Raw genomic sequence first — 13004 nt, forward strand, 5'->3', positions numbered from 1 at the left:
TTCCGGAACTCGTACCACCACGTTCCAGCTGAAAAAAAGCCCTGCCTCCCAGTCTATATCAAGGTAGATAGTCTCTAGAACAGACTCTATTACAGTCTTTCTCACATTGAATGTCCCATCAAGATTGGAGCACACTCTACCCGATCTCAGGCTGCATCAGCTGCTTGGAGAGCTGGACTCTCTATTGAATCCATCTGTTGAGCAGCGACATGGTCATCATGGACTTCCACTGTCACCTCCCATTATGCCAACAATCTCGACTCTGCAAGAGAAGCAGCAGTAGGAGAAGCTATGCTCCAGAGCCTTTTTCATTAAGAGCCTCAAACTCACCATCCTGTGGTCAATCAGCTGACTAATCACCCTTGGGGGACTGCACTGGGACCCGAGTAGGTGTGCTAAAATGCTTTAGAGAGCTCTTCTCCCACAGCAGGCCTGTGCAGGCGCAGAACCCTCCTGTGACTGCACTGGAGACCACTTGATGAACATCGATTGCAGGTGAGTGCCGCCATGTTTTTGATGATGTTAAGACTTGAGTGGACCGTTTCCTAAGTGACTACTACAAAACAACTATGTAAACCTAACATCTCTCTGACAATCATTGCACATTCTTCCACCTTTTCCCTATTTTTCATTGCCGAGAGTACTGGAGTGTGTATTTGCTAAGTTATGCAATTTAAAATGAAAATAAAAATTAGTCGCATCGTCTATACCCTGCCTTTCTCCCCAGTAAAGACCCAAAGGGGCTTACATCATTCTCCTGTCCTATTCTTACAAGAATCCTGTGAGGTAGGTTAGGCTGAGAGTGTGTGTGATTGGCCCAAGGTCCCCCTAGGAGTTTCTGTGGCAGGATGGAGATACGAAACCTGGATTTCTCATATCCTAGTCCAGCACTCTAACCACTGCACCACACTGGCTCCCCCGGTGTTGTGAGAAATTAAAGAATCATTAAAAAAATATGGCACAGCAGTAATCAGCACATTTTCTTGTTTGTGCTGTAAAGTTCCATGGTACTGTATAAATAAGCAGTTATCAGATCTCAATCTTAGAAGTAAAAATCCACATATTACAAGGGTGTGCTCTCTTTCTTATTATGGACTACAACTTCTGGTAACTGTCCCTGCATATTTAAAAGCTTTAACTCTTCCAAGACGTGATATTTTTCTAGCTGGTGATTCAATGCCATACCATCTCCTGAACTAAAGAGTTGATCTCCAGGCACTGCCGGCGCCAGGGTTTCTGGCACCTGCGGCCACCCCCCCCCATGCACGCACGCACAGCACACATGCACACCACAGACTGCGTGATGACATCATCACACGATGACATCATCAAGCAGCGCAAGCCGGGGGCATTAACCAACGGATGGCTGGGGTGGCGGGCGGAGGCTGCTCTGCACTCCGCACACCGCCCCAGCAGCGGCTCGTGGCTCCTGCACCCAGCTGGGGGCATGTGGCAGTGGCGGCATGGGGCTGGCTGGCTGCAGCAGCTGCAGCCCAGCCATGCCAGCTCTGTGGTGTGCGCCTCCACCCCCGACACCCCGTCTGGCGCCCCTCTGGTGCCCTCGCGCCCTGAGGCCACCGCCTACCTGGCCTCAATGGGTGCGCCGGCCCTGTCTCCAGGAACTCCTCTTTCATAACTTTGTTGTTTTTGTAATGCAGGGAAAATAGGTACTTTGACTCATTTAGTCCTTTGATGTCCTTTATTTAGTGAAGATAGAAAGAGATGGCTAATTTCGTTGCTCGGGAAGGGCAGATTTATAAGTAGTTATCCAAGTCTCTCTTTTCTTCTATGTGCCAATGATCCAAACATTACTATGTCTTTGGCCTCTTTCCTGGTAGTAATCCAGCATAAAATTAAAATGAAATAACTTTTCTAATTAGAACAGGCCTTGTAGGGTTTTTCCCTCTCCCTTAAATTAATGTTGTTAGGCTGAAGGCTGTGGCCAATAAAGCCGTACCACTAAAGGAAAGGAATAATTAAATAAAAATATGAAGTTACAGCCGTTATGTTCTTTGTATTTGCATTTTCTCTCCCTGTCGAGATTCTGGCCGTTTCCAGATGGCTTACTTGCACCCAGAACCTGCGACGTCACGCAAAACTCGCACGACGAGTTTTCGCGTTTTCCCCGCAACGTGGCGCAACGTTCCGGGTGCAGGTAAGCCATCTGGAAACGGCCTCTAATTTCTAAGCAATGTAGCAAAAGTTTCAGGCTTATGTTTTTATATCTGTTTCTCCTTTCCCTTTCCTAGCTATCAGTTTATTAGATTTTTAACCTGCTTTTTCTTCATGAATTCAATCCAATATTTAATGCAATAGGACAGGATATCAATTTAGTAATTAAAGGATGGATAGTTTTGTCTGCCTAGAGTAATTATGACACTTTTTCTGATGATGAAATAACATTTAAATTAAAATGTTTAAGGTTTCTATTTTCAACTTTTATTTTATTTCCCCCTATTTTTCCAACAAACAAAAACTAAAATATATTAAGTGTACAGTAGCATGCAGTTCCATCTCTAACTCTGCATATATTTGAAATTATTTTTAAAATAATAAAGATATTAATATTTCATAAATAGACCACATTGTACAAGTTTATATTCCAAATTAACTATATTCTGTTCTTAAAGGAACAAAGAAAGTTTAGATTCAGTAAGGAAGAGAGTACTGTTGATACGTCAAGTTTTCTCTAACATTTCCATTTGTTGAAAAAAAATGGCTTCAGAATTTCAGGAAATGTGACCCCTTTAACTTCAAGTTAAAGAGCTTGTATCCTGAAAACTGCCAACAGAAGGTGCACAGATTTCCTCCTGCATTCATCTCCCTCTCCTACAGTCCCTTTTGAACTCTGGAGATATTATTCCTGGAGTCCAGTTGGGTGGCTGCAATAAAGAGGTGAAAGGAGGTGAAACTATCTATTCTTCTCTCGGCTTCAAAGGAGGTATGCTGACAGAAAGGGGGTGGGGGGGGAGAATGATGTCCACATAAGCCCTGCAACCTCAGGAATAGTATTTGTGGGGTTCAAAAGAGATGGCGTGAGGGAGAAGAATGCAGGAAAAATAGGTTTTCTGCTGGCTGCATGGTTGGATGCTTGCCAAGGTTTCCTCTGACAAATATTGTAAGAGAAAAGAAGTACTTGGTTGCAGGAATTCCTCCAGTGCTTCAATTATGCAAACCAAATTTTTCCAAATACAGTTTTTGCATGTATAAATGCACACTAGTTTTCTAGTAAACAAATAAATAGAGAATAGAATTCAGGACATTTCAGGCTGCACGTTGAGCAGCATAAGCAAATATATGTTTCTTCTGGTATTAGAGAGTAGAGGGGCTTGCTTAGCTCCCTCCCTTACTGTGCTTGTGGGTTTTTAAAAACTATTTTCTTACACTACGTTGTAGATGTTAACGGAAGACCATTGTGTATCATACATGCCAATCTCTGGTTAAGGTGCGATTGTCTACACAAAGTCCTACCATTTTCTTATTTTATGTCACATTCATATCCCATCCTTTCTCCAAAGACATCTAGGCAGAACGCGTGGGTTATTTCATTTTATCTTCACAACACTCATGCCAGGCAAGTTAGACAGAAAGATGATGACTTGTCCAAAGACAAGTGAGTTTCATGGCTGAACAGGGATTCGTATCGAGATCTCCAAATCTTACGCTTTATCTATCATACCCCGCTGTTGTGGCCAGTGTCATTTTTACTTGCGGCTGTGAATTGCAGCTGTGTAATGGAACAGACTTCCAGCATCCAGGTTCAGTCACAAGAGAAATCTAAATAATGATCTTCACTTTTTGGCACTGGAACATAGCTCCAGAGGAATCTGCAAGATGCCATGGAACTTTATAAAATACAACTGTGTGTTTTGTCTAGTTCCTAATACTTGTCACGCGTGCATCTGATTTGCACTTGACTTTTGAGGGAAATAATGGTTGAAGTGTCTTAGAACCATTAAAGGCACTGATGGGATTTTGTTTTATATAATAGTGTGTTCTGTTTCTTGTTATTCCATCTTATGTGGCTATAATGAATACAGAATAGATCTCTAATAAAGCGCATTCGATATAATTATTACTGTTGGAAGGCTTTCATATGAGGAGAGATGCAAAAGAATAAGGCTATTTTTGTAAGGAGAAGCAGCAAAGAAGAAATGACAATTTTTATATAAAGAAGTAATGCAAGTTATAGACAAAGTAACAGTGGATAAAGCTCTTTTTCTTTCTCATCCATATAACTCTGCTTTCAAGTGTCCATAAAAATAGCTTGGATCAAGTGGACTCATGCAATTATCCTGACACTTTGGGTGCTGGTGCGGCTGTTTCCACGATCCTCTGTGGATTCATTGCTATATTGCTGTCTACCTTCCTTTCTTCCTTTCCTTTTCAGAGCTCGTATGAGCAATGATTAATAGAATAATACATTAATGCTAGACAGAAATTTAGCAACCAATAAAATTATATTTGGAATCACTATCTGGGAAGAATCTCCCTCTGAAAAGCGTTAACCAGAGCACAAGTTAAAGAAGGTAAAATCCAGCAATTCCTAAAAACAGTAAAAGAGGACATTCCAATATTTTATGAGACAAATGGTGCAATCCTAAGCAGGAGTTACTCCTGTCTAAGCCCTGTTTAGGATTGCACTGAAAGTGCTAATTTTATCCTGACTACGAGAACAAAGGCAATCTGAATACGGAATATGATGGAATCTACCATTCAGTATTTCAGAGCAGTTGGCATTCAGTCGAGCCAGAGCATAACAAAAAGCTGTTAAATATTTCATGAAGAATGGTGAGGACTATGGAGGGAAGATACCAAGAAATTGGGCTGAGCAAACTTTATGAGCCCATATCATCGTACCGTACTATTGTAATCAAAACTATGCTTAACAGTAGATAGGGTCTCTGCCTAACCCAGCACAAGAATGTCTTTGGTTGTAAGCCCCAAATGACTCATAATAACCTGTTATCAATATTCTTCATCCAAGCAGAATAGTAAACATCTTGTTTAAGAAAAAAGAGCAAACCTCCTGCTTCTACGGCGAAGATGCTCTTTATTCTTAACTTAAAAGTTAAGAATAATTCAGGAATGAGATACATTTGAGACACATTGAGGAATGCTTATTATCCTGTGGATAAATTGGCAAAGGGGATGATCAAAAGATTCCGTAATTACGGAAATCTAATAGCAATGCCATAGAGTATCTGAATTATTAGTTCAAGGGGAATAGAGGTAGAAGGCTAATCACCTTGCAAGAATGAACTATCTCTATGAGATCTTTTCTGTAGACATGGGATGATATAACTCACTTGTTTAGATGGGTATTGGAAATCATTTGTATTTAGGCTTATTGAAGCCTTTCCTAATCCAACAGTTCTTATTTTAAACAGTCACAAGTCTTTCAAACCTCCTTTGTTTTAAGACTTTTGATTCACTCCCCTGTTTTACAGTTTGCTATCTAATTTTAATTAATTTAGCTTAAAACTGTTGGATACAATCAATAATATCTGACTGTTCTAAGGTCAGCGATCTTGAAATGATTCTAAGAAATTATCGTTTTTAGGCATTGAAAATTACAACTGTTTCTTAAAAGAATCCATTATTTCTCCTCTTCTTATGTCGAAATTGCATATGATTGACTGGAGATGTTAGATCAATCAGCAAGCTCTCTTTCCCTTCTTTTGAAATGGGCAAATTCTTGGGTCTTTGGGGCAAAATGCGTTTAATAGACAGCAAAGGAGAAAGTTAAGGTTTTAAGGAAATTCTAAGAAAAAATGCTGTGTGAATGCAACCACTCAGCATTAGCCATAATCAAAGATGGGATTCTAGGTAAGAGGAAGGATCATCAATCTATCCCAGCGAATGGCGCTTATCAATCTTTCGTAGTACTTTAGGTCAACATACTTTGATCTAATAATGTTGCTAAGTGTTCTCTGATCAAACGCTTATTTCTCCAATTGATAATAAGACCTCTAGAAGGGTAAATGTTCAGAACCACCCTGCATGGGTCAAAGGCAGTCCTTTGCTTTTCATTATTCCCCAGCATTCTATCAGGCTCAGCAAAGCCCCTATTAACTCTCTTGTTATCTGCGGGAGGTGCCAAGTTCTGGCCAGTTGCTTTTGGAATTAGAGTAGCTAGGTTCTCTATTTCCTCATAAATATTCTGCAAATTCCTCCCAATCAATTGAGTCTGTGATACTAGTATATTTAAAGTAGCAATTCACCCCCTAATAGAGATGGGCACGAACAGAAAAAACAAACAAACATGATGTTCGTTGTTCATTGCCATCCACGAACAGGGACTCACGAACAACCATGAACATGGCCCTGTTCATGAATATGTTTGTGGTTAGCTGTTCGTGGGGGCCAGCAGGCTCTCCTCCAGCCATCATCCAAGTCAAGATCCCTACTGCACCACTCCCAGAAACCTGACCTGAGCAGGCACCAGGAAAAGTACCAATAATAAATAATAGCTTGGCCCCAGAGCTTGGCAGCTGCCCTGGAACTTGAAGGGGTAGATCCCTATCCCACCACACAAAAAGAAAATTCAACCTACAATGCACTCTTTCTATCAAAATGCCAACAGCAACTGTCTCTCTCCCTCTCCACTGTCTGCAAAGTCAGAGCTGGGAGCCCCCCTCCCCCCTGCTCTTTGCTCCCTTGTTGTAACAAATTTGGAGCTCCACACTTGAAAGGAAGACCTGCCTATCAAGCTAAATTGGGCTTAGATTGGGGTTTCCAGGGCAACAGCAGGAGTTCAGACAGAGTTCAGACAATCCCTGCCTAAGTTGCCAAGGGAATTGATTGCAGCTGCCAGACTGTCTGGCTTGACGAACAACAATGAACAGCAAAGAATGAGGCTTGCAACGACCACCTGTTCATTTAGAATGGGGCCTCACAAACAGCTTGTTCGTGAACAGCAGATTGGGCTGTTCGTGGCTTTTTTTTTGTTCGTATTGCTGTTCATGCCTATCTCTACCCCTTAACTTCATGAGGAGATTTAGCTGATACATATAATATATCTGAGGAGGGCATAACTACTCATAACTAGCCATCAGACGGGAAAAACACAGACACAAACACTCAAGTACAATTTAGCAGAATCACTGTAAAATAACTATATCTCTAGCTAACCACAGCGTGAAAGAGAGTGTGGAAGTCTCCCCATCACAAGTCTCCCATCTCCTACCTACCGACTCCCCCACTGCCTCCCTCTCACGCAACAGAAAGGCTAATTAAACCAAGTCAGCATCCTTGCAAGGACATAGTCCAAACAACCCTGCCAAAGAAGCTACTTTAAGATAACAAGCCACAGCCAGTAAACCAGAAAGAAGAAAATAATAAGAATTAAAAGAAGAATTAAGATTAAAATTGAGAGAAATTAAAATAACTCTTCCTGGGCTGAAATGGCACTGTCTACCATTTATGGAAAATCTGATATGTTTTCTGATCAGGTTGAAATGGTAGAAAGTCTTTGGTCAGCCTGGAAAAAATCTGTTGGAGTTTTGTAGAGAAGTACCATGTACATAAGAAGGACCATGTGAACAGCTCTTAAATCTTCAGAACTCTGTATTTTCCTGCCATGTGGGCAGGGCTGTTTTTCAGCAGGAACGCGGTGGAATGGAGTTCCAGCACCTCTTGAAAATGGTCACATGGCTGGTGGCCCCGCCCCCTGATCTCCAGACAGAGGGGAGTTTAGATTGCCCTCCGCGCCAAGTGGCATGGAGGGCAATCTAAACTCCCCTCTGTCTGGAGATCAGGGGCCGGGGCCACCAGCCATATGACCATTTTCACCAAGGGCGATTTAAACTTTAAAAAACTCCCCCCTTGTTCTGGCTGACCCTAAGTAACATCATTGTGTGGTCCTGAGTTCCACCACCTCTTTTCCCAGAAAAAAAGCCCTGCATGTGGGGTATATATAAGTTTTAAATCTGTATTTCCTCAACTACATTTGTGAGCAGTGACAATTTTTTTCAGAGCACTTTGTGAACAGTCCAAGGAACGATGCGAATCTGTCCTCGGGATCGTGGGCTTACAATGGCCAGACGACACTGACTGCACTCAGTTCCCGGAAGAAAATTCAAGCATCCAAACTTGTCTAACCCCTGATGAGGATGTAGAAGGTGACTTGTGTTTCAGTACTTTGAACTGATACTGACGTTTTTTTAAACTAGTATTTCATTTTGTAATATTTAAGATTAATTTTCCAGCCAAATTATAAATGAAATAACTACATGAAGCACAATTGTGAAAGGGGTGATAGAAGACTGGAGGACAGCAGCATTGGATGAGAGTACAAAATGGCAGCCAAATTTTCAAAAAAAAAAAAAAACCCAAGGAAGTGACTCATGAAAGCTGGAATAAAAGTTGTCGGATGCCACTGGACTGGCATTGTATTACTCTGTGATATTTTCCAGGGTGTAAAGTATCCGTTGGACATGGGAGAAGTGTGCTAAAGGAGCTGGGTATTTATAGGATTTCCTTAATATAATGACAAATTTGTAAATATCATTTGACTTTCTAATTCAATTGTGAAATGGTCCCCCTTGTACATTCTGGTTCACACTGAGATGAACAGGAGCGGTGCAAGTTGTTCTCCTCCCGTTTGTTTAAATGGGGTTTGAACATGAGAGCTTCCTGACGAATTATGCTTGTTGGGTCAGAGATATTGATCTCCTTCTTGACCTGAAACCAGTATTGCCTGCGTAGAGCCACGTTTTCAACAGTGGCAGGAATTCCTTATGGAATTATCTCCCCAGAAATGTCTGCCAGGGTAGCTTATTCCTTGTACTTAAGAAAAATGTTAAACCCTTTTATTCTGTCAGGAATGGGGGGAGATGAATGCCCAGCTGCTGCTTCTTTTGCCTTATTGTGTGTGTTAGTGTGCATTTATTTTAGATATTATTTTAGCTGCCTTGGGGCACTCCTGTTCCTTGATAAATAGATCCAGGGCTTTTTTTCTGGGAAAAGAGGTGGTGGAACTCAGTGGGTTGCCCTTGGAGAAAATGGTCACATGGCCGGTGGCCCCGCCCCCTGATCTCCAGACAGAGGGGAGTTTAGATTGCCCTCTGCACTGCTCGGTGGCGTGGAGGGCAATCTAAACTCCCCTCTGTCTGGAGATCAGGGGGCGGGGCCACCAGCCATGTGACCATTTTCAAGAGGTTCCGGAACTCCGTTCCACCACGTTCCAGCTGAAAAAAAGCCCTGAATAGATCCAAATACACCTGTCCCTTTTCACAGAGGAGCTCTGGAAAACAGTCCGGCTCCTGCAAATATGTAGCACGTGTCATCTGCTCACAGTGCCAAGTATCTGGCCCACTGCCACCACAAAAAGGAACCTTCCCCTATACCACCCTTCAGGATGACTTAACACCCACTCAGGGCGGTTTACAAAGAATGTCGTTATTATCCCCACAACAAAACATCCTGTGAGGTGGGTGGGGCTGAGAGAGCTCTGAGAGAGCTGTGACTGGCCCAAGGTCCCCCAGCTGGCTTCAAGCGGAGGAGTGGGGAATCAAACCCGGTTCTCCAGATTGGAGTCCCATGCTCTTAACCATTACACCAAACTGGCTCTCCCATTTCAATTAATATGCTTAATTAATGTTCATGTTGTACTTTTTAAAAAAAGGGGTAAAAGGCATGTGGGGAGAGGCAAGATGGAAGGCTGAGCTAGTACTTAAGTCATTGGAATGGATGCCCGTCATGTATTTCTGGGAAGACACTGGGCTAAACTCCTGGCTGTTTGACAGCCTGCGAGGTCTCTTTTTCGTTTGCATCTGTCTTCCCCTTTGGACTTTTAAAAAACTGATTGGACTTTGTACATTCCCTGACAGAATGCTCGCCCAGTCACTTCAAGTGTCATTCAGGGAGGTGCGTCTTATCCTCCCGAAGATGTGACGGTCACGCCGACTGTGAAGATGACAGTGATGAAGAGAACTGTGGTAAATGAACTGAACAAGACAATGTACTCACTGCAAAGTAGATGGGATGTCAAGGGCAGTCACTGATTGTTAATGTTTACCATGGCTTCTTTGATGATAGTTTCAGATGGGTAACTGATTCGGTCTGCAGTAGAAGATCGAGATTCGGGTCCAGGAGCACCTTAAAGACCAACTAGATTTCTAGGGTATGAGCTTTCAAGAGTCGAAACTCCTCTCGGAAGCTCATACCCTGGAAATCTAGTTGGGCTTTAAGGTGCTCCTGGACCTGAATGACATCTTCTATTCCTATAATCTTGGAATAACTTGGTAGGGGGAGTTATAAACTAAGAAGAAAGTATAATAGAAAGGTGTGAGGTCAAAAACAGGTTTGGGGGACTGTGCAACTTAAAAAAGTAATTTCTTTTTATATTCCACCAATTCTTCCATGGTGGTCAGTTGGTATATAAGGGTTTTTGCTTCTCCCAATTTTATCCCCACAACAGTTTTTTTAAAAAAAATGTAGATTGGGCTAAAAGATTGGGCATGTGAGCGCACGCACACACACACAGACGCACACATTTGTGATTCAAAATGGGCCATACAGGAGGGAAAAAACGAAACTGAACCCTCCGACTCTGCTTGGTTTTACTATTCAAAACAAGGCTTCCCATACTGTTAGTAGTATTTTTAAGATAAAAAGGAGCTAATAGGCAGTTAGCAAAACAGAGCTGGGCTTGAAGGGTTAACGTCCCTCTTCCCGCTTCCCTTCCCATGCTGCCTCAATCTGAATCATGGCTGCACATTTGCACACTTTATTTTTTACAGGTCCAGAGGAGTTAGCCGTGTTAGTCTGTAGTAGCAAAATAGAAAAGAGTCCAGTAGCACCTTTAAGACTAACCAACTTTACTGTAGCATAAGCTTTCGTGAACCATGGCTCTCTTCATCAGATGACGGTTGCATCTGATGAAGAGAGCTGTGGTTCTCGAAAGCTTATGCTACAATAAAGTTGCATCTGACGAAGAGAGCTGTGGTTCTCGAAAGCTTATGCTACAATAAAGTTGCATCTGACGAAGAGAGCTGTGGTTCTCGAAAGCTTATGCTACAGTAAAGTTGGATAGTCTTAGAGGTGCTACTGGACTCTTTTCTATTTTATTTTTTACAGCATGTATGTTTTAACACTGACCCCCTGTGACTAAGCAAGCATCTAAATGCAGGTATCTCTGCTCTAAGTCTACGGCTAACAACACACTAGTGATCTGGGTAAAGCTTTAGTTAATGTGAGGCAGTATGCTGTGTTAAAACCAAAGAGCAGTTTGGGTCAGATCACCATATTATTTAGTCCACTTTAAGACGTTAACCCAAGAGGACTTGTGACCATCAGTAAGTTCTAACTTTTGGTATGCTAATGTTCATTGGCAACTTCAGCAGATCTATTTACTTATTTAGCAATAATTATTTTCAAAACACATTACTTACTTATTTTATTTATTTATTTATTCAATTTATATACCGCCCATCCCCAGGGGCTCTGGGCGGTGAACAGTTAAAATCGATAAAAACAAAACCTAAAATCAATATACAAATAATAAAACAAATTAACAAGGTGCAGTGGTGGGGAGAACCTTCCCCACCCCAAAGGTGGGAGGCCGGCATGGCACCGCCCCCTTCAATCACCAAACGCCTGGCGGAACAGCTCTGTCTTACAGGCCCGGCGGAACGATAATATGTCCCGCTGGGCCCGGGTTTCCATTGACAGAGCGTTCCACCAGGCTGGGGCCAGGACTGAAAAGGCCCTGGCCCTGGTTGAAGCGAGGCGGGCTTCCTTAGGGCTGGGGACCACAAGTAAATATTTATTCGCTGATCGAAGCGATCTCCGGGGAACGTACAGGGAGAGGCGGTCCCGAAGATATGCCGGTCCCAACCCGCTCAGGGCTTTAAAGGTAAGAACCAACACTTTGAACCTGATTCGGAATTCAACCGGAAGCCAGTGCAGCTGGCGCAGGACAGGTGTGATGTGTGACTGGTAAGGTATACCAGTCAGGACCCGTGCCGCCGAATTCTGGACCAGTTGTAGTTTCCGGATCAGGTCCAGGGGTAGCCCAGCGTAGAGTGAGTTACAGTAATCTAGCCTGGAGGTGACCGTTGCATGGATCACTGTAGCCAGGTCCTGGGGCGTCAGGTAGGGGGCAAGTTGCCTGATCTGACGAAGATGGAAAAATGCAGACTTGGCAACCGCCGTGACCTGGGCCTCCATCGATAGGGAGGCATCCAGGAGCACACCCAGACTCTTTACCACTGGCAAAGTTGCCAGTGGTGTCCCATCCAGGGCAGGGAGCTGGATCCCAACATCTGGCAGCCCCCGTCCCAGCTGCAGGACCTCCGTCTTCACTGGGTTCAATTTCAGCCTGCTCTGTTTCAACCATGCCGTCACAGCCTCCAAAGCTCTGGCCAGATTGTCTGGGGCCGTGTCTGGCCGGCCGTCCATCAACAGAAAAAGTTGGGTGTCATCCGCGTATTGATGACAACCCAGCCCAAACCTCCGCACCAACTGGGCGAGGGGGCGCATATAGATGTTAAATAACATCGGGGAGAGTATCGCCCCTTGGGGAACCCCGCACACCAAAGGGTGACGGGGCGATAGATCTCCCCCGAGCGCCACCCTCTGTCCCCGACCCTGGAGAAAGGAGACCAGCCACTGTAAGACTGTCCCCCTAATCCCCACGTCGGCAAGGCGGCTGGCCAACAAATCATAGTCAACCGTGTCAAACGCTGCTGTGAGATCAAGTAACACAAGCAGCGCTGACCCGCCTCGATCCAGATGCCTGCGAATGTCGTCTGTGAGGGCAACCAAGGCTGTCTCCGTCCCATGGCCAGGACGGAAGCCAGACTGGAATGGGTCCAGGACTAGAGCATCATTCAGGAATTCCTGGTGGAACACTTACTGTTGAGTTTTATCTCATAGAAACTATTGCAATAGTGGGCACGATGCTTGGGCTTTGTTGCATCTCCTAGGGAAGAACTCTCCACAACTGAGCCTCAGCAGCTACTGTGAATGTATTTTTTTCTGTATTTTGATCAGTTGTT

At 43.6% G+C, this 13004-nt stretch overlaps 1 protein-coding gene across 1 annotated transcript in view; it reads left to right on the forward strand.

Moving 5' to 3' along the window:
• Window positions 1-13004, forward strand: part of CORIN (corin, serine peptidase) — a 160361-nt gene that overhangs the window by 83738 nt on the left and 63619 nt on the right. Inside the window, exons 9-10 of the mRNA XM_054990136.1 lie at window positions 7978-8123; window positions 9834-9941. Coding sequence (XP_054846111.1) covers window positions 7978-8123; window positions 9834-9941 — 254 coding nt within the window. The remainder of the gene's footprint in view (window positions 1-7977; window positions 8124-9833; window positions 9942-13004) is intronic.

This window comes from Eublepharis macularius, chromosome 10 (genome assembly GCF_028583425.1).
Source record: "Eublepharis macularius isolate TG4126 chromosome 10, MPM_Emac_v1.0, whole genome shotgun sequence".
NCBI lineage: Eukaryota > Metazoa > Chordata > Lepidosauria > Squamata > Eublepharidae > Eublepharis > Eublepharis macularius.